Here is a 22,410-nt window from a genome sequence, read left to right on the forward strand (position 1 = left end):
GCATGGCTTAACAAGCGGTGCGTCGGTGCGCACCCGGGATCCGAACCAGCGAATCTCGAATCTCGGGCCACTCCAATGGAGCGCATGCACTTAACCGCTTGCGCCCCCGGGCCGGCACCTATATTGCCTTTTTAAAGAAAACATCCCTAAAGGTATTCCATGCCCTATAGAATAAAGTCTGCTCGAGATTTTAAAAAGTTTACAAAAGGATTTTTTAAAAGTTAAAAAAACTATTTTTCAAAAATTAAATGTTCTACAGAAATGTTCATCTTAATTTGTTTTACTTCAAATTTTAAAATATAATATTTACATTTTACATCAATTTACACTATCCATTTTCACATATGCGTTTGTTTTTCCCTCCATTAAACTCACTTCCCCTGGACATCCTCACGGTTTACTCTCACTTCAGTTATGCTTCTCTTCAGATGTCACCTCCTGTGGTGGTGAGGCTTTCTTCCCTGACTACCTACCTATAATAATATCCTTCCATCACTCTCTATACTCTTATCCTGCCTTTTTCCTTCAGAGCATTTAACACTACCTAACACATTTTTTATTTGCTAATTTGTTCATTGTCTATCACCCCAATAGAATTTAAGAAAGGCCTTTTTCTTGTATCCCCAGCACTGAGGCCAACTATTCACTGAGTGATTTAACAAATTTGAACCTCTGCTCACTGATTTTCCTCCACTTTAAATTCTCTTTCCAGGGGCCGGCCTGGTGCCGCAAGCGGTTAAGTGTGCGCGCTCCACTGCAGCAGCCCGGGGTTCACTGGTTCGGATCCCGGGCGTGCACCAATGCACAGCTTGTCAGGCCATGCTGTGGCGGCGTCCCATATAAAGTGGAGGAAGATGGGCACAGATGTTAGCCCAGGGTCAGTATTCCTCAGCAAAAAAGAGGAGGATTGGCAGATGTTAGCACAGGGCTGATCTCCTCACAAAAAATAAAATAAATTGTCTTTCCAGGGGCCCGCCCGGTGGCATAGGGGTTAAGTGCACGCCCTCCGATGCGGTGGCCCGAAGGTTCGCAGGTTCAGATCCCGGGTGCACAACGACACACTGCTTGTCAAGCCACGCTGTGGCGGCGTCCCATATAAAGTAGAGGAAGATGGGCATGGATGTTAGCCCAGGGCCAATCTTCCTCTCTCACATACACAAACAAAATTAGAGTGAAATAAAGTTATAAAAATAATAATAATAAATTGTCTTTACACAATTTCCTACCTGGAAAAATTTTCATCCTTGAAGATCTAGCTCACTTCAAGTCTCCTTGACCTCCTCAATTATATCCTCCCCAGAAAGCCCCTAATAATTTTTCATTCCACCAATATCAGGACTTAACTCTATTAAATCAATGTTAGCGGTATCAGTTTCTTCTCCTGGAATATGAGTTCCTTGAGCGGAAATTCCATGTTTTTAAAAATTCTCTGAGCCCATAGCACCTAGTATGCTGCCCAGGACACAAAAAGCACTGAATGAATTGTGCTATATTAAACAGAAGATCTGAATAAATTTGTAGGAGGTAGAAAACATAAAACATTGTTCACTAATACAATCATATTTCAAGACAGAAGACAATGAATGGTATAAAAGTACAAAATGTGAAAATACTCAGAGAAGGAAAAGAGACTAATTCCTATGAATTAAAAAGTAGAAGCTGTCAATTACACCTCAATAAAGGTGGGGGGAAAAGTATAAGCTTACTGCAGAAGACAAGTGGATCTCTGAAGGATGGGTATGGTTTCAGCAGGCAGAGCTGGAGTGAGAAGCATAGGCAAGGCAGATGGAGAAAATGGTGAGTGAAAAGCTGCACAAGAAGGCTCTTAGACTGGTACATGATGGAGGACGTTTGGGAAGTAGTTGTAGAGAAGGTTGAACAGGGAAGTCAAAGACCAGTTTGCAGTGGCCCTTAGCACACCATGGAAACTGAAATTAAAGCATGTAAATAATGACGAGTAAATGTTCCTCAAATGCGGTCCATAGACCACCTTTAACAGAATTATCCAGAGCACATGTTGAAAATGCCAATTCCCAGGTCCTACCTACACAACTCCCACTCCCAGGCCTACTGCATCAGAATTTAACCAATCTTCTATGGTTAGACATTTAAGTTGTTTACAATGGTTTGTTATAATACTTACAACTTTGCACACATGCCCAATTATAGACTTAGGATAAATTTCTAAAAGAATTGCTAGGTCGGGGCCGGCCCCGTGGCATAGTGGTTAAGTGAGCGCGCTCCGCTGCTGGTGACCCAGGTTCGGATCCTGGGTGCGCACCGATGCACCGCTTGGCAGGCCAGGCTGTGGCAGCATCCCATATAAAGTGGAGGAAGATGGGCACGGATGTTAGCTCAGGGCCAGTCTTCCTCAGCAAAAAGAGGAGAATTGGCATGGATGTTAGCTCAGGGCTGATCTTCCTCACACACACACAAACACACTAAATAAATAAATGAATAAATTTAAAGAATTGCTAGGTCAATAGTTGCAGAAATTGTGAAAATTCTGTGTATTTGTTACTAAGAAAAGATCAACTTCTTTGTCTACTATCTCTCCAAAAATTCTAAAGCTTTTGATATTACCAAATTACCCCTCCAAAAAGCTGGTACCTATTTATATTTCTACTATCAGAATATGTGAATGTTGGTTTCTTCACTCCCTCACCAATGATTTTAATATACTTTTTAAAAAACAAGGTTTGAGTTAATCTGAGTTTAAACTATAAGAAATTTTAGACTATCACTAATCATTAGGGAAATGCAAGTAAAAACCACAATGAGATACCACTTCACACCCAACAAGATGGTTATCATAAAAAAAAAAAAAAAAAAAGAACAAGGGCTGACAAAAGCTATAGAGGGCCAGCCCCGTGGCTTAGCGGTTAAGTGCTCGCGCTCCGCTGCTGGCGGCCCGGGTTGGGATCCTGGGCGCGCACCAACACACTGCTTCTCTGGCCATGCTGAGGCCGCGTCCCACATACAGCAACTAGAAGGATGTGCAGCTATGACATACAACTATCCACTGGGGCTTTGAGGGGTAAATAAATAAAATCTTAAAAAATAATAATAATAAATAATAAAAGCTATAGAGAAATTGGAATCCTTGCTGTGCACTGCTGGTGGGAACATACAATGGTGTAGCTGCTGTAGAAAACAGTATGGTTACAATTTCCTCAAAATATTAAATATAGAATTACCACAGGATCCAGTAATTCTACTTCTGGATATATACCCAAAAGAAACGAAAGCAGGGACGCAGATATTTTTACACCTATGTTCACAGCAGCATTATTCACAATAGCCAAAAGGTGGAAGCAACCCAAGTGTCCAGTGAACAATGAATAGATAAAATATGGTATATACATAGAATGGAATATTATTCAACCTTAAAAGGAAGGAAATTCTGACACATGCTACAACATGGATGAACCTTGAAAACATTATGCTAAGTGAAAGAAGTCAGTCACAAAAGAACAAACTTACATGATTCCACTTATATGCAGTACCTAGAATAGTCAAAGTCATAGAGACAGAAAGTAGAACGGTGATTGCCAGGGGCTGGGAAGAATGGGGAGTTAGTGTTTTATGGGTACAGAGTTTCAGTTGGGAAGATAAAAAAGTTCTCGAGATGGATGGTGGTGATGGTTGCACAACAATGTAAATGTACTTAATGCCACAGAACTACACATTTAAAAATATAAAAATAGTAAATTTTATGTTATGTATATTCTACCACCATAAAAAAGTAAAAAAAAAGTTTTAGACTAAAATTCATTCACGCAATTAGTATTTATCTACCATCAAAAATCTTGCAATCTAGTAGTTTATAAGAAATTTAGACACTTTTTAAAAACTATAGTTGTATTCAAGAGATATTTAATGTACAGTTATACATGCTATGCAACAGAGGACTAGAGGAAGGTAATTGGAATCATCTGTTAAAAGTTTAAACACATTTTATAGCCTAGGGACTCTACAGGGAAATGCTTTACTTTCCAGTTCATCTGATTCATTTTTTCTATCACAATCTCTTTACTATAATATTGGCCACAAAAACACTGTTAATCCAAAAATATCGCTTTCATATACTTTCATATATATCTCTGGAAAAGTCTTTCTAATAGACTCGGAAAAAAAAAAAAGCTCCCAAGAGTTTCAGATCAACAACTAAAAAATCCATAACTTGCCCCCTGTCAATTTTTAATGCTCACTAAACTATAATAATCAGGAAATTTAAAAATTTTAAATAAGTAGGGCTACTCTAAATGTTTTGCAAATGCAACAACCAAGTCCAAATGGGTCAGAGCCAAGTTTTACTCTCCTTCCCATAAAAAAAAAACTTCCCATAAAAAAAAAGACCACATTTTAAAATCTTAATTTCTTTTCTAAACAAAAACAAAATCCAGGATAAACTAAAATTAATATTCTAGAAAAGTGATTGCTAACCTTCAATTTTGTGAAACTGAGAGAGCAAGCACTGAACTAGGAGCCAAGAGATTCTAACAGGCACTTCAGGAATAAGTATTTCTTTCCATTTTTTTCATTTGTGAAATAAGTGGAGATTATCAGATTAGATGATTTCTAAGGTGCCTTCTATTAACATTTGATGAAAATCACCTCAGGCAGAGTAAAATTCTTGAAACAACCAACAAATCCTGTGGAATTCAAAACTCTAGGGACAGGAAATAAGCAAAGTAACGGCAGTAAAATTAAACAACAGTAAGATATCAAATTTTCAAAAAGGCATTCCCCAAACAGTTATCCCAGAAAATTTGTGGTTGGGCTAAAACCTAAAAATCTCAATATTGACTCACTATGTTTCTAAAGTATTAACTATTTGGGCATCCCAGATCATGAGCTGAGCAATACACTAGGAATCATGCTAGTGACTCACACTCCTGAATGAGACTGCTTTATGTGCAGAGACAAGGAATCAATTAAAGGGTTTACAATGAAGTTTTGTTTAACTGGAATGTTTTAAGTGGAAGTCAATTCTGCATGAGCAATAATGGATGTTTAATAACTAGCTGGTGACCATTTCTAAGCATAAGCATTATGGCAACTAACCATCAAACAGTAATCTATGCATTACAAACATGAAAACAACTTGTTTTCAAAAAGAGTTCTTGGCTATGGACAATATTTGAGAAATACAAAACATAATTTGTTGTGAATCAAATTATAAAACCTAATGGAGAGAAGTAGTTTAAATCTTAGCTCTATTATTAACCAACAAGGAAATAAAATACACCATTGTGGGTTGAAGTGTCAATCTGCGCTGGCAAAAAGCCATTCTGTTTGAATGTAAGAATCTTCAGGAACCAGCTGGAGAAGTATGGGGAACCTGGGATAATGCATTCATTCACAATGGATAAGTGGTAGTCTTCATGTAAAGAAAGATAGCATTGGTACACTTGTTCAAAACAGCCTAAGCTTAGGTCAACCCAATTGTCTGAACAATGATCACTCTAGGAAAATGAACATGTCTAAGATAACATAAAAATAAATGTATAATATTTCCAATATGACTAGGTTCACAATACAAAATTTGCAAAAAACCCACACTATCATACACCGATGGCGAGGGTGGTCTGATACAACCTTTTTGGAAGGCATCGTGGTAATATTTATCAAGAACTTTAAAATGTTTATGTCCTTTGATCAATAATTCCACATCTAGTAATTTATCCTAAATGCCCAATAAAACAAGAATTTTAGGGCCGGCCCTGTGGCTTAGCGGTTAAGTGTGTGCGCTCCGCTACTGGCGGCCCGGGTTCAGATCCCGGGCGTGCACCAATGCACCACTTCTCCAGCCACGCTGAGGCCGCGTCCCACATACAGCAACTAGAAGGATGTGCAGCTATGACAGACAACTATCTACTGGGGCTTTGGGGAAAAAAATAAATAAATAAATAAAATTATAAAAAAAAAAAAAAGAAAAATTTTACATAATCTAAAATGATGAAATACTATACAACTATCATAAATCTTGTTTTAGAATAGAGATCACAGGGCCGGCCCCGTGCTTAGCGACCCGGGGTTCGGATCCCGGGCATGCACCGATGCACTGCTTCTCCCACCATGCTGAGGCCGAGTCCCACATACAGCAACTAGAAGGATGTGCAACTATGACACACAACTATCTACTGGGGCTTTGGGGAAAAAAAAGGAGGAGGATTGGCAACAGATGTTAGCTCAGGGCTGATCTTCCTCACAAAAAAAAAAAAAAAAAAGACTAGAGATCACAAAATTCAAATGTCTACGATTATATAGAAACAAAAAGTAGATTAGTGGTTGCCTAGGCCTGAGGAGGGGGGAATAGGGAGTGACTACTAAAACGTATGGGGTTTATTTTGGGGGGAATGAAAATATTCTAAAATTATGTTAGCTCAGGGCCGGTCTTCCTCACCAAAAAAGAGGAGGATTGGCATGGATGTTACCTCAGGGCTGATCTTCCTCACAAAAAAAAAAAAAAAAAAATTCTAAAATTAGATTGTGGTGATGGCTACATGGCTACACAACCCTGTGAATATACTAAAAACATTTAATTGTACACTTTAAATAGGTGAACTGTATGGTGTGTGAATTATATCTCAAGCTGTTTAGGGCATTTTTTAAATGTCTGGATACCAGTGAGGTGATACAAGTAACCAAAACAGGAAAACGGGGCCTAGGGAACACAGGCCCCAACTAAAGGGAGGCTGCTGCTTATTAGTTACAGCTGTGGGAGTTACCAGACTGTCATATCTTTCAAAAGAAGTCTTCATCCTGGATTTTTATGTGAAGTCTGATTTTTTGGTAAATTTTTGATTGAAGTATAGAATACCTACAGAAAGGTGCACAAATATAAGTGTAGAGCTCAATGAATTTCCACAAACTGAACACACCCATGTAACCAGCACCAAAATCAAGAACAAAACATTAGCAGCCACTCAGAGCCACAATCATGCCCCTTTCCACCCAAGGGGAACCATCATTCTTACCGCTAACAGCATAGATTAGTTTAGCCCAGGGCCAACTTTGGCATTCTGGATAATTCTTTGTTGTAGGAGACTGTCCTGTGCATTGTAGGGTGTTTTGTAGCATCCCTGGCCTCTTTCAGTTGTGACATCCAAAGATTTCTTCAGACATTGCCAAATGCCCTCAGGGAAACAATATCACATGACATTGAGACCTACTGGTTTAATCTGCTCTTGAACTTTATATAAATGGAATCAAACGGAATGAACTCTCTCATATCACAATCATAAAGAATATACTTGCGTGTCTGACTTCTTTTGTTTAACATCTGTTGAGAGTCATCAATCTTGTTGCATTTAGCTCTTGTCTGTTCATTCTCTTTGCTTCATTATACTGTCAGTGTGTGGATATATCACAATTGATCCATTCTCCTGCTGATGGGCATGTGAATAGTCTCCAGTTTGGGGCTAAAAATGCTACTATGAACGTTTTATATACATCTTCTGGTGAACATATGTATGCATTTCTGTTGAATACCTAGAAGCAGAAGTGCTGGTCATAGGGGACCCATATGTCAGCTTTAGTAGATGAGTACTTTTCCAAAAGGAGGTTCTATGAATTTATACTCCTAGCTGTCTCCTTTTTTCTTCATGTTGGCAACTAACAGAAAAAAAATTTAAATAATATTGAGCCAGATATCTTATTGGCTGAATAAAGCCTGCCAATTTGTTACCTGTTTTAAAGATTTTATTTATTCATTTTTTTCCCCCCAAAGCCCCAGTAGATAGTTGTACGTCATAGGTCCGCATCCTTCTAGTTGCTGTACGTGGGACTCGGCCCCGGGTTGGACGGAGAAGTGGTGCCTCGGGGCGCGCCCGGGATCCGAACCCGGGCCGCCAGCATCAGAGCGCACGCACTTAACCGCTAAGCCACGGAGCCGGCCCATGTTACCTGTTTTAAAAGAAGATTTCATTATGAGGGAAAATGCTCACATGTAGTAGAAACAAAAAACGCCCAACCACGTAATATGCCTGAGTGGAAACACACCAGCATTAACAATGGCCCATAGGGCCGGCCCCGTGGCTTAGCGGTTAAGTGCGCGCGCTCTGATGCTGGCGACCCGGGTTCGGATCCCGGGAGCGCCCCGAGGCACCACTTCTCCGTCCAACGCGAGGCCGAGTCCCACGTACAGCAACTAGAAGGATGTGAACCTATGACGTACAACTATCTACTGGGGCTTTGGGGGGAAGAACTGAATAAATAAAATCTTTAAAAAAAAAACAATGGCCTATAAATGTTTTCTCTTCTATTTGCTTTTCAATATTTCTACAATAAACAAGTTATAAGGGAGTTGGGAAAGCTTTACCATGCAACAAAGCCCTGAAAGAAATTTTAAAAGTAGGTCAGGGTACAAATTTCATAATATTTGCACACATTCATAAAGATCTAATTAAATAATGGATATATCAGAGAAAAGCGTAACTATCTCATAGAACCTTTGGTACAGTTAAAACATCTCCTTACATAAGGGAGTCCAAGACAGAACTTACATAAAATTCTGCTCGAGTAAAATACAGGATGGTGAGTCTAGAGGGTAATTCTTAATTTGTAAGGATATATCAAAAGATAGTAGTACTCCGATGTCTTATACAGCAGCTTAGTATCATAATGCTGCTTTTCTCATTCCTTTAGAGACTCACCATAAAATGATTCAGAAGCAACACAGAAAATTAACATATCCAATATTCCCTTGAAATACATAGTTGTTGTCATTGCTACCTGCTGGTTATTGACTGTGTGATATTGAGTATTTGGAAGGAATTATCGTTATTTGAGAAACTGATTATTAAAACAGCCATGAGGGGCTGGCCCGGTGGCATAGTGGTTAAGTTCACGTACTCTGCTTTGGGGGCCTGCAGTTCGCAGGTTTGGATCCTGGGTGCAGACCTACACACTGCTCATCAAGCCATGCTGTGCCAGCATCTCATATACAAAATAGAGGAAGACTGGCAACAGACGTTAGCTCAGGGGCCAATCTTCCTCACCACACACACACACACACACGCTACCAAAAACTTACTACTCTCCATTATAAGTGAGTTCTATTAAATGTTTATTTGACATGAAAATATTACAAAACTCATACTTTCTGTCCTAATCACTCCACTTCATTTTCTCTTCGTCATATCAAGGATTCTTCTGTTGAGATAAGAAGATGCCCACGAGATTCAGTACAAACCTAAAAGATACATCTCCTGAGAGAAAATATTAAATGTTAATATCTTGCCCTAGATGGATTTTTTAAACCAAAATATTCTTTTACTTTAAGGCTATGAGGATTGGCTAAACTGGAATCTAAGACTACTATTCTGAGCACTGATCTCATCTCCATTTTCCTATCTCAAGAAACTGTGCTGATATGTAGGTAATTTCAAACCACAAAGGCAAAAACAGTTTTCTGAGGCAAAATAAAAAAAAAAGCAGTAGGAAATAAAGCTTTTAACTACTAAGAGCATTCTACTTGGAGTTCAAAATGCTGAGGTTGCTTTAAATTTCTCATTGAACTAGTAACCATAACTAAGTGGTAGCCAAAATAAATCTACTCAGTAGAATGCTTTGCAAACTATGTATATATAATTTTCCTCTGAGGCAGGATATACCTCAAATCAGAAACATATTTTTCCCTCCTTTTCTCTTTTCCAAGTTCAAGTATAATAGGATACAATGGCTTCAGACACACAATTCAATAAAAGAAATGAGACATTCCCCCAATTCCTAATAATTTTCCCAAACTTAACAGAAAGCTTTCCTTTTCAAGTGAACCTGAAAAGTGCACATCTGCTTGAACCGCTCAGCCTATAATAAATACAAAGCTGTCACTCTGAATAACATGAACATCTACTACTGAAATGGAACGTGAGGTCAAAGCCAAGTATTTGAGTTAGACACACAAACGACGAATTGGCCTGTTGCACTAAAGCATTTTCTATTCAAATCTAGATAGGCTAGGGTCTGGCCTGGTGGCCTGCCAGTTAAGTTTGTGTGCTCCGCTTTGGCGGCCTGGGGTTCGCAGGTTCGGATCCTGGGTGCGGACCGATGCACTGCTTGTCAAGCCATGCCGTGGCAGCGGCGCATATAAAGTAGAGGAAGATGGGTATGAATGTTAGCCCAGGGCCAATCTTCCTCAGCAAAAAGAGGAGGATTGGCAACAGATGTTAGCTCAGGGCTGATCTTCTCACACACACACACACAAAACTCTAGATAGGCTAGCCAAACAGGTCCTTTAAAAACAGATCCCAAAAACTAACATTTCTGACATAAGCTTAAAAATCATTATTTGAAGAAAAAAACAAACACCGTTATCACCCAAATATTCCACAAAAAACAGTTTCATGGGTTCATGCACTATAGTGGTAAAAGAAATGTTAGAGATCGGCTAGGCTAGTAGTCCCCAACTTTTAGAGTCTGAGGACCTTTATGTAATTGCAAAAGATTTCTTGGAGCCCTATATAATAGCTATACATTTATTATCTGTCTCTGGAGAAAACACACAAGCACAAAACTCTACCATAAACTGGTAAAGTTTTAAAATAAATCTACAGTTTATTTATCATAACATCATCTACATATACATTTGAAATGGTCATACATATTTGTAAGACGTTATTTATGCATTTCATTGACAATACCTACACAGATTCCAAGGTCATCTTTCAACTATTTTGCAATGGCCCATTGTTTGACACCACAGTATGAGACTAATATCCTTATTTTACTGAAGAGGGTACTAAAGATCATGACGACTTAAGATCACACAACTAATTAGTTGTAAAGCCAAAAATACAACTCAGAACCTAATGATCTTTTTGCTATACTATGTGGGTTTAGTGTTTTCATTTCATTTATTTATTATTTATTTAATTAACTTAATTTAAAGACCACACTAGGGCCGGCCCCGTGGCTTAGCGGTTAAATGCACGCGCTCCCCTGCTGGCGGCCCGGGTTCGGATATCGGGCGCGCACCAACACACCGCTTCTCCAGCCATGCTGAGGCCGTGTCCCACATACAGCAACTAGAAGGATGTGCAACTATGACATACAACTATCTACTGGGGCTTTGGGGAAAAAAAGGAGAAGGATTGGCAATAGATGTTAGCTCAGAGCCGGTCTTCCTCAGCAAAAAGAGGAGGATTAGCATGGATGTTAGCTCAGGGCTGACCTTCCTCACATAAAAAAAAAAAAAGGAACAAATAGGGCCGGCTCCGTGGCTTAGCGGTTAAGTGCGCGTGCTCCGCTACTGGCAGCCCGGGTTCGGATCCTGGGCGAGCACCGACACACCGCTTGTCTGGCCATGCTGAGGCCGTGTCCCACATACAGCAACTAGAAGGATGTGCAACTATGACACACAACTATCTACTGGGGCTTTGGGGAAAAAAAAAGGAGGAGGATTGGCAATAGATGTTAGCTCAGGGCCGGTCTTCCTCAGCAAAAAAAAAAAAAGAGGAGGATTAGCATGGATGTTAGCTCAGGGCTGATCTTCCTCACAAAAAATAAATAAAATAAAATAAAATAGCAACAAATAGATGAAATACTCAGGAATGAGCCTAACAAGAAACATACAGGATTCAAATAAAGAATGCTTAAAAATACTACCAAGGAACACAAAAGACTTAAATGCTTAAAACACTTTATTTACTTATTTTTTTGGAAGCACTTAGGTTGCTTCTAAGTCTTGGCTATTGTGAATAATGCTGCAATGAATATGCATTGGTGTTTTCACGTTCTTTGGATCAATACCCAGCAGGGGAATAGCGGACGGTATGGTAGTTCTATCCTTAATTTTTTTTTTTTTTTTGTGAGGAGATCAGCCCTGTGCTAACATCCGCCAATCCTCCTCTTTTTTTTTGCTGAGGAAGACGGCCCTGGGCTAACATCTGTGCCCATCTTCCTCCACTTTATATGGGACGCCGCCACAGCATGGCTTGCCAAGCAGTGCGTCGGTGCACGCCCGGGATCCGAACCAGCGAACCCCGGGCCGCCGCAGCGGAGCGCGCGCACTTAACCACTTGCGCCACCGGGCCGGCCCCTATCCTTAATTTTTTGAGGAATCTTCATACTGTTTTCCACAGTGGCTGCACCAGTTTGCACTCCCACCAGCACAGTATCAGAGTTCCCTTCTCTCCACATCCTCTCCAACACTTGTTATTTCCTGTGTTGTTAATTATAGCCATTCTGACAGGCGTGAGGTGATATCTCATTGTAGTTTTTTTTTTTGGTGAGGAAGATCAGCCCTGAGCTAACATCTGATGCAAATCCACCTGTTTTTTTTTTTTTTTTCCTGAGGAAGACTGGCCCTGAGCTAACATCCCTGCCCATCTTCCTCCACTTTATATGGGACGCCGCCACAGTATGGCTCGACAAGCAGTGCATTGGTGTGCACCCCAGATCCGAACTGGTGAACCCTGGGCCACTGCAGCAGAGCACTGGCACTTAACTGCTTGCGCCACCAGCTGGCCTCTTATTGTAGTTTTGATTTGCATTTCCCTGATAGTTAATGATGTTGAATATCTTTTCATGTGACTGTTGGCCATCTGTATATCTTCTTTGGAGAAATGTTTGTTCAGCTCTTTTGCCCATTTTTTGATTGGGTTGTTAGTTTTTTTGTTGCAACACTGATTTCTAAACATGCCACTGGGATTTCTCTGGAACCAGACAAACTGATTCTAAATTTATTGTGAAAAAATAAATAGTAAAAATGGTTGAGAAATTTCTGAAAGAGTAACAAGGGCATACAAGCTCCTCTAGATATATATTATAAAGCTATAATAATTTAAAAAGCTGAAACTGGCAAAAAAAATTTAACAGATCAATGGAATGCAACAGAATAGAAAGTTCAGAAAATCCAAATACATCTGGGAATTTATGTTTTTTTGTTTTTTTTTAATAATTTTATTTATTTGTTTTTTTCCCCCAAAGCCCCAGTAGATAGTTGTATGTCATAGCTGCACATCCTTCTAGTTGCTGTATGTGGGACACGGCCTCAACATGGCCGGAGAAGCGGTGCGTCAGTGCGCGCCCGGGATCCGAACCCGGGCCGCCAGCAGTGGAGCGCGTGCACTTAACCGCTAAGCCATGGGGCCGGCCCTGGGAATTTAATGTATGACAAAAGTGGCATTTCACATCAATGGAAGAAAGATGGAATATTCAATAAATGATATTGGACTATGATGGGTAGCCATCTGGAAAAAATAAAAAATAAAGTTAGATTTTTAAGTTCCAGATGGATCAAAGATTTAAAATTAAAAAGAAAACCATTAAGGGGCCAGCCTGGTGGCATAGTGGCTAAGTTCGTGCACTCCGCTTTGGTGGCCCGGGGTTTGTGGGTTCAGATCCCGGCACAGACCTACACACCACTCATCAAGCCATGCTGCGGTGGCATCCCACATGCAAAATAGAGGCAGATGGGCACAGATGTTGCCTCAGGGCTAATCTTCCTCAGCAAAAAGAGGAGGATTGCCAATGGATGTTAGCTCAGGGCTAATCTTCCTCACACACACACACACACACAAAAAGACCACTCAATAGAAAAATGTTCAGTGGATATGAAGAGAGTTCTCAGAAAAAGAAATATAAATGGCTTTTAATAATATAATATAAAAAGATATTCAATATCACTTGTGATTAAAGATATACAAATTAAAACTACACCAATATACTTTTCATTTATCTAATTAGAAAACATTTAAAAATTGATAACAGATCACTGACAAGGTAGGAGGCACTCTTTGCGTTTTATTAGAAGTGGTGGGAGGTGGGGGAAGCTGGTACAGCTTTTGTAAGAGACAACATGGAAATAAACATCAAAATGGAAAATGCACATACCTTTTGACCCAGCAATTCCAATTCTTAATATTTACCTAGCAAATACGCTCACAGACATACAAAATAATGTACAAGAATATTCACTGCAGTCCTGTTGACAATGGGCTGGAAACAATTTAAAAATCTATTAGTAAGGGACTGGCTAAACAAATTACAGCACATCTAGTAGTCAAAAAGAATGAGACCACTCTATCTGTAATGAGATGAAACAAACTAAGATACATTAGCAAAAAATGTAGCCTGTAGAACAGAGTGTATAGTATGCTACCATTTATGTACGAGTGTGTGAATATTAAATGTATGGATAGCTCTAGAAGAATTCACAAAAAAAGGTCAACAGTAATTGCTTTGATAGGAAAAAAAATGAGTGAGTGAGAAGAGAAAAAAAGGAAGACTTACTTTTCACTTTATACCCTTTTATACCTTTAGGATTTTGTACTACATAACATATTACCTACTTCAGAAAACAATTTTTAAAATGTCAATTGGGCCGGCCCCGTGGCTTAGCGGTTAAGTGCGTGCGCTCCGCTGCTGGCGGCCCAGGTTTGGATCCCGGGCACGCACCGACGCACCGCTTCTCCGGCCATGCTGAGGCCGCGTCCCACATATAGCAACTAGAAGGATGTGCAGCTATGACATACAACTATCTACTGGGGCTTTGGGGGAAAAATAAATAAAATAAAAAATAAAATAAAATAAAATAATAAATAAATAAATAAAATGTCAATAAAGTGTGGGCCGGCCCCGTGGCTTAGCGGTTAAGTGCGCGCGCTCCGCTGCTGGCGGCCGGGGTTCAGATTCCAGGCGCGCACCGAAGCACCGCTTCTCCGGCCATGCTGAGGCCACGTCCCACATACAGCAACTAGTAGGATGTGCAGCTATGACATACAACTATCTACTGGAGCTTTGGGGGAAAAATAAATAAATAAAATTATAAAACAAAATAAATAAAATAAAATGTCAATAAAGTGAAATACTCAAGCACAAAGCTGTCAGTGTCAGCCTTGTATAATTGTATAATATGTCGAAGTTTCTTGGGACGTTAATTATACTGACCCTTGGCCCAGCAATTGGGAAGAAATGAAAATGTGAACTAGGCACAGTATGTCAAAGAAAAAACCTAATCTTCAATTTCTTTATTCCATCTGATAGCCTGCCTAAAACTAGCTGTGGTAATTCTTCCTGGAGGCAAGAGTCCCCTTGTGTAAACCATACCATAGGTGATCACTGTATTTTTGGGTCTATTAAAATTGCTCAAGATTGATCAGGCCACGGCCACTAGTAAGTTTACATCAGTATTTACTAAGGCCCTAGCACCATATTGACATACAGACCAATAATGCAAAAAATAACATACAACAATGACGTTTCTAGTTAGAAGAACAAAAGCTTTCTCAGAAGTTACTTCAGTACAATCAGCAACTATAAATAAAAAATAAATTAGTAAGCATTCGAATAATTGTTAAATACATAAATGAAGTATGAGCTAGGTGCTGGGGATACTGGGCTATCCGAGATAGACATTATTCTTGACTTTATGGAATATAGAGTACAGTCTAATGATGAAACAGGCATTACACAAATAATTAAATTAATTAATATTGTGATAAGTCCTACAAAAGAGAAGTACAGGGTGTTGTAAGAGTGTATTACAGGGGTCCCCAACCTAATCTAGGAGAATCAGAGGTTTCCCTGCAGAAGTGATATTTAAGCAAGTTCTGAAGAATGAGAAGCTGCCTTCCAGGCAGAGGGATCAGCTAAAGCATGTACAAAAGCCCCTGGGTGAGCTTTGAACCTTCAGAGAATAGAAAAAAAAAAAGATTAGTACAGCTAGACTATACATAACAAGAAAGAAATTACAAAGAAATGATGCTGGAAAAGTAGGCAAGGCCAGATCACACCTTGTTAAATGAAGACTGAAAGCTTTAAAGGGAAAACACCAGAAGTTTTCAGATAAGTGACTTCATCAAATTTGTTTTATAATGATAATTCTTGATGTTGTGAGAAGAGCAGATGAGGGTATATTGCTTAGGAATATATACATATGTAGTGAAGGTATAAAGAAATGCAAGGGAATAATCAACTCAAGTTGGTGATTACCTCTGGTAAGGAAGCCTAAAACGGAGGTGTGGAGACAGAGGATGCAATCAGGTAGGGAACACATAAGACTTCAACTGCACTGGTAATGTTTTATTTCTTAAGCTGCAAGGTGGATATGCAAGTATTTATTGTAGTGTTATTTATCACTTTTTCTCTCTTAAATATCTCATATTACTTTTTTTTTTTAACAAGAGTGAACGAGGAAAGACCATTTAGAATAGACCATAATAGTCTTAGGAAAAGGTGGCCTAGACTAGGATGGGGAGACTGGTGATGGAGAGAAATTGCAAGAGTCTGGCCTCAGTAAGCTGTTGATAGAGCCACTTAATAAAACAGGGTACAGAGAAGAAGGTCTAGTTTTAGAGCCAAGATCAAGAGCTCAGTCTGGGCAAGTCAACTCAAAGTACCTGACTATCTAAGTGGAGATGGTGAGCAGGTAGCTGGGATCAGAAAAGGGGTCTGAACTTCAGAGACAAACTTGGGAGTATTCAAAATATATATGGTAACTGAAGGCACAGAATGGATAAGATTAGAGATCCTCAAGTCTGAGGACCAAGACTTGAGAAAGACCATCAATTAAAGATCTGGTAGAAGAAGACGGGGAAAAAAACTTATTATTTTTTTTAAAGAAGGAATAGCCAGACAGCAAGGAGGGAAAATTAGAACATGAGAAGTCAGTATTTCAGGAAGGAAATTTTTGAATCCAAATAAACACCTACTCCGGATGGGCAACTGGAATCCAAGGTCCAAGAATGAGTCAAAGAGAATTCCCTAAAAATAGAGTTCGAATTCATTTTACTGTGAACATTCCCAAAAGGAATGTTATAACTCAGTTAAGTAATAATAAATTCAGTCAAAACTGATAAATCCTACAAAGATGTAGATGAAAATAATCTTCATAACTATTTGAGACTTGAATACAGTTTAGAGATTAAAGGATAAGAATAGCGATGTGTGAAGTTTATTCCATTTCTATAGAGAAGAAAATATCAAAACTTACTCTGAAATTCTATACATTTCTTTTGTTTCAAAGATGTTAGATAATTTCAAGATTGCTTAACTTTTTTAGCATGTTAAACTTATAAGCATCTAGCTCAGTGCCTAACGTAAGTATCTGACTGAAAAAAAATCACTGAATGAATGAATGGGCACTAGAACACTTTTGTCCAAACTGTGCTGGTGCTATAGTAATATAGTCTCAAAGAATAAGCTTTAACTGAAGGCTCTACTCATTTCACAGAACACTTCATTTCTGTAGAAACAGAACGCTATCTGCAAGGAGATCTCATCCTTGTCTTAGGGAAAAAAATCCTTCCAGCAACACATTCCACAGGTCTGAATGATAAACCAGAGTGCTGTCAGCAACTGCAGTGTTTGCAAAACTCAAGAATGTACTACTGTGAGCCCGCCCGTATTGACAGTCTGGTCATTCATTCTTTTTTTTTTTTTTTTTAATTTTTATTTATTTATTTTTTTCCCCCAAAGCCCCAGTAGATAGTTGTATGTCATAGTTGCACATCCTTCTAGTTGCTGTATGTGGGACTTGGCCTCAGCATGGCGGGAGAAGCGCTGGGTCTGTGCGCGCCCGGGATCCGAACCCGGGCCGCCAGCATCAGAGCGCACACACTTAACCGCTAAGCCACAGGGCCGGCCCTGGTCATTCATTCTTGAGAGTTGTAGAAAATAGCAATGCTTGGACTTGACAGAAGTACAGAACAGGTCCTTACTTAGACACAAACTAAACTCATCAGCTGCAGTGATATATATGAAAAACAAATGTTGGCACTTAGCTGATATTAACAGTTCAGAACTGTTCTCTAGGTCTGAGTTTCAGGTTAATGATATCAGCTAAAATCTATCTTCTCATATATATTCTCAAAGGAATGGTCCACAAAAGCAAAAAAAAAAAAAAAAAAGTAATCCCATCCTTTCTTCGCCTAAATTTTTATCAGATTATTCTGGATAGGAGCCACACATCTTTCTCTGCTACAAGAAAAACACAACCTCAAAAATAAACAATTACACCTCCAGTTAGACTTAACTATCCAGATTAATAATAATAAAAGGAATACATTTCATTTATTTTGAAATGTGAACAAACTTCAAATAAAAAAACAGCCTTTTGGAACTCATCATTTTGCGCTGAATTAGGCATGGAACAAACTGTGTATTTATTAAGAGAATGATGCTCTGGATTTTAGTTATATATTCTGTATTCTAGGATCCCAATTGATTGAGGATCAGAATTGATAGCTAGCTGAGCCTGGAGCTGGGGGTGTGGGCTAATCAGACAGACCCTGTATCCCTTCCCTTTGGATAATTTATAGAAATACGAAATAAGAAAAAAAATAACTAAGGAGTAACAGCATTTACAAGTAAGATGTTGAAGATATGTTTTTTTTTTTTTTTTTTTTTTTTTAAAGATTTTATTTATTTAATTTTTTCCCCCCAAAGCCCCAGTAGATAGTTGTATGTCATAGCTGCACATCCTTCTAGTTGCTGTATGTGGGACTCGGCCTCAGGATGGACGGAGAAGTGGTGCCTCTATGCGCACCCGGGATCCGAACCCGGGCCACCAGCATTGCAGTGCGCGCACTTAACCACCAAGCCACAGGGCCGGCCCGAAGATATGTTAACTTAAATGCTTTGGATTAAAGACTAAAACTCTATTCTACCTTCATGAACTGAATAGAAAGTTACTGGGTCCTTCGCTCCTTTTTAAGAGAATTGTGGTGTCTACCTAGCACAAGCAGAAAACCAATTCTAAAGTCACACAACCCAAAAAGAAGCTAAAAGTGTTGACTTTTGAAAAAGGTGCTTGAGGGCCGGCCCCGTGGCTTGGTGGTTAAGTGAGCGCGCTCCGATGCTGGTGGCCCGGGTTCAGATCCCGGGCGTGCACCGAGGCACCACTTCTCTGTCCATCCTGAGGCCGAGTCCCACATACAGCAACTAGAAGGATGTGCAGCTATGGCATACAACTATCTACTGGGGCTTTGAGGGGAAAAAATAAATAAATAAAAATCTTTAAAAGAAAAAGGTGCTTGACATTGTGGGAGATCAAAATTGGCCACCCTGAAATATATCTCTTTACCTTGGTTATTTTCTCTGAGGGACATTTGACCTCCCCCAAACTGCCTAAAGGAATTTAACTCTGGGTGTAGACAGACTGGCAGGATCCTTGCTAAGCCCATTTATCACAAAGTTCTGTTTACCAAATATTTACATTTGTAAAGGTATCTCCCTCTGTGTAGTGGGAAGGGGAGGGGCATGACCTCATCTGTGAAAACTCTTATCAAGATGGAAGAAGACGACTTAAATCTACATACTCTTGATTACTATAATTCCTGTCTCTGGCCACATTCTCTATAGGTGGCCCTGCAAAGCACTGTATGACAAACATTTACATTTCCCTCTCCATGTAAATTGTCTTCCCCTCTGAAATCCCAAAACACCACCCACCCCCAACATCCTCCTTTGTCTTTAGCTGAAGATGGTATTTAAGACTAGAATCTCTGCTATAGTGTTGAGAAACTGTTTCCCTGGTTTCTCCCATATATACATGTTATTAAACTTGCTAATTATTTGCCCAGCCAGAAGAACCTTATGGGTAAAGGGTGGAGGGGGATTCACCCTCTTTCCCAACAACATGTTTTGGAAAAGTGCACAACAGTTTAAGACAAGTAGTAAATAATATTAAAGCAATACAAATCAGGATAAAGAATAAAAGGAGAACTTCCATACAGCTTCTATGCGTTCCCCTCAACACGTCCGTTGCCTACAACACTGCTCAAAAACATCAGGTGAAAACTAAGACAGATTTGTTTGCCAGAGATTTTCACCTTTTACCCAGAAGAGTCAGTTCATATTTCTTTCATTCTGCCATTACATAGCACTTAAGAAATCCAAAGCAACTGCAATATACAACTCTATGCTAAATTCCAAAAAATGAAAGCAAAAAACTCCAGAAAACGTAACCATAATGCACAATATTTTTAGTCAGGAGCTCTGTTAATTAAGTTTATTTTTCTGCATGCTTATTCTTAATAATACCTAAACTCTCTTTAGGGTGTAAAGGATTTGACCCCTAAATTACATTATTAATCCCCTTTCCTACAGATATTACTGTACTGGAGACACGCCGTTCTCCGTTTACCAGGGAATTAAAATCGCTTTCATTTATACAGTTTGATTTTCACATATACTCACTTGAACATAGATACAACACGTATAATAATCTTAGACTTATCAGGCATACAAGATAACGCTTATCCAGGACTTATTCTAACTTGATTTACTCGATTCCAAAGTACACTCTTGATACTAACAAAATAAAGCGTGAGCACAATGAAATCTGTACCATTGCCAGTTTTCAAAGAACAAAAACTTCAAATGATAAAAACCAAACTCGCCCATTTCGCAAAGGCAAAGTAATCCCAATCTTAGAAACAACCGCAAAAAAAGAAAAAACCTCCAAATTCTAAACCACACATTCACATAAATCTTTTCAACTCAACAGCTCCAAACGCCGCCGCCAACCGCAACCGCCCACAATCACAGCGTTAGCGCCTTCTCCTAATTTTGAATCTGGAGACTGAAGGAAAAAAAAACAGTCGTTCAAAGTTTCACGAAGTGGAAAAAAATGATTTTAAGTAAAGAAAATTTCTTCACCAAGAAGCGACTATCCCATTCCCCCACCGCCCGCTCCCCCTCTCCAGCCCTCGGACTGAAACGTTCCCGGGAGGCAGGGGTCCCGGCAGCGACGTTGGAGGAAAGTCAAACGCACCGCACGCAGCCCGGAGAGCCGTCAGGGGCCGAGCATCGGGAGACAAAGAGCAGCCGGCGAAGCCCGGCGGCGAGGGGCGGCCGGCGCGGCCCTGCGCCCCTAACCGCCCGAGGAGTTGCGAGCGCCGCCTAAGTGCGCGCCCAGGGTCCCCGCTCCCCGCCCGCCCGCCGCGGCCCGGACCACTCCGAGCCGTCTCCCTCTCAATTTGGGAGCCGCGCGTCTGGGGACAAAGCGGGAGGGAGCGCCGGGGACAGCGGGGGGCCGCGGGTCGCGACGCCCCTCCCGGCTCGGCGGGACCCTCGGCGGCGCCCTCTCCCTGTCCCGCCCCCCTCTTCGCGGGCCCCCATCCTCCTCGGCCCCTCCCCGGCCTCCCCACAAGTTCTCCCGCCTCGCCCTCGGACCCCGCCCCTTGTCCGCTTCTCCTCAGCCGGCCCTGCGGCCGCCCCTCACCGAGTAGCGGGTTCCCCCGGAGCCGCCTCCTCCGCCGGGCCTCGGCCCGTCCCGCCGGCCGCCGCCTCATGTGCCCCGCGTCGCCATCGCATTTGCCGCCACCCTCGCCTCTCCTCCTCCTCCTTCGCCGCCACCGCAGCCTCAGTCTCCAGCCGAGACCGAAGCCGCTCCCGCTCCCGCCTCCTCCCGCTCCCGCCCCCCGGACCCTCGGGCAGGCGCCTGCGCACTACGCGCCGCGGTGGGGGCGGGGGCGTCCCGCAGCGGTCCGGGAGCAGGGGGCGCGCGGCACGTGGTGCTCGGGTGGGAGGGGGCTCCGCGGAGCGCGCGAGCGGCGGCGCGAACGTCCGACTTCCCGCGGTCAGGTCCGCGCGCGCTCCCGGGCGGTCTGGGACGCCGCAGAGGCGCGGCGCGGGTAGCACATCCCCCCCCCCCCCTCCGCGCCTGGAGCCCAGACCCCAGTTGCGCGCAGACTTCGCCTCCGGGACAATTCATTCCTCCAGCTCAATTCTTGGGACAGGAGTGACCCGCCGGCAGTGCCTCACTTTGAGCGTGCTACTAACAGCTCGTGAGGACACGCCTTACCTGGGTATCCTGGGTTGGTCCAGCGAGCCCCGGAGTTGTCTTCTGTGCGCTCGGCCAAGGCCTGGGTCAGTGTAACATGGGATGCTGATGCTCCGTTGTAGGTTCTGCTCTACAATTACTCGAGGATCCTACGGGCCCCCGTCGGGTTAACCATCCTCTCTCTTTCGAGTCGTGGCTTTTAGTGGCGTTCTAGATACTTTTGAGGTCTTGGACTTCTCGGATTAGCAAGACCCTAATAGGCCATTTCCTCTTAACCCCTTCCATCCCAGCAGGATTCCATTCAAAGGACTTTCTAAAAATTTGTATGCATAGGACTCTCCAGTTTTAAACTGTCTCGTAGGAATCTGAAAACTCCTCAAATGCTTTAAGTAGAGTGAGTCCGTGCATAACAACGCAAGGCATACTAAGGAGATGCGAGAGAACTTTATTTTGTATAGTGTTTGACAACTCCTGTGCTCCTGAATTATCTCATTTGACCATCACAATACCATAGGATAGGCGTTTATTTTATCCTTTTGACTAGAGAGGAAATTAAGCTCTAACAAGTGAGGTGACTTGCTACACATCGGACCACCACCCTCACCCCAAAAGCCAGGCCCTAATGGCTAGTCCAAATGTTGAAAACTTGAGGGCTGGGCATCTGGCCCACTGAC

The 22,410-nt window shown here is 41.3% G+C and overlaps 1 protein-coding gene across 10 annotated transcripts in view; it reads right to left on the reverse strand.

Annotated features, from left to right (window-relative positions):
• GJC1 (gap junction protein gamma 1) overlaps positions 1–21,933 on the reverse strand; it is a 42,512-nt gene extending 20,579 nt beyond the window's left edge. For 2 of the 10 annotated variants that reach the window (XM_004432568.3, XM_087441285.1), the window contains exon 1: positions 21,758–21,931. Coding sequence is in view for 3 of the 10 variants with exons in the window: in XM_087441293.1 (XP_087297419.1) it covers positions 21,176–21,245 (70 nt within the window). In the remaining 7 variants the exon portion in view is untranslated. Of the gene's footprint in view, positions 1–20,725; positions 20,843–21,175; positions 21,318–21,757 lie in introns of those variants that run through there. The other 8 variants (XM_087441290.1, XM_014789092.2, XM_087441293.1 and 5 more) reach the window with 8 other exon arrangements.
• Between the last annotated feature and the right edge of the window lie 477 nt (positions 21,934–22,410).

Source organism: Ceratotherium simum, chromosome 16, assembly GCF_057802395.1.
Source record: "Ceratotherium simum simum isolate JZ-2026a chromosome 16, ASM5780239v1, whole genome shotgun sequence".
Taxonomy (NCBI): domain Eukaryota; kingdom Metazoa; phylum Chordata; class Mammalia; order Perissodactyla; family Rhinocerotidae; genus Ceratotherium; species Ceratotherium simum.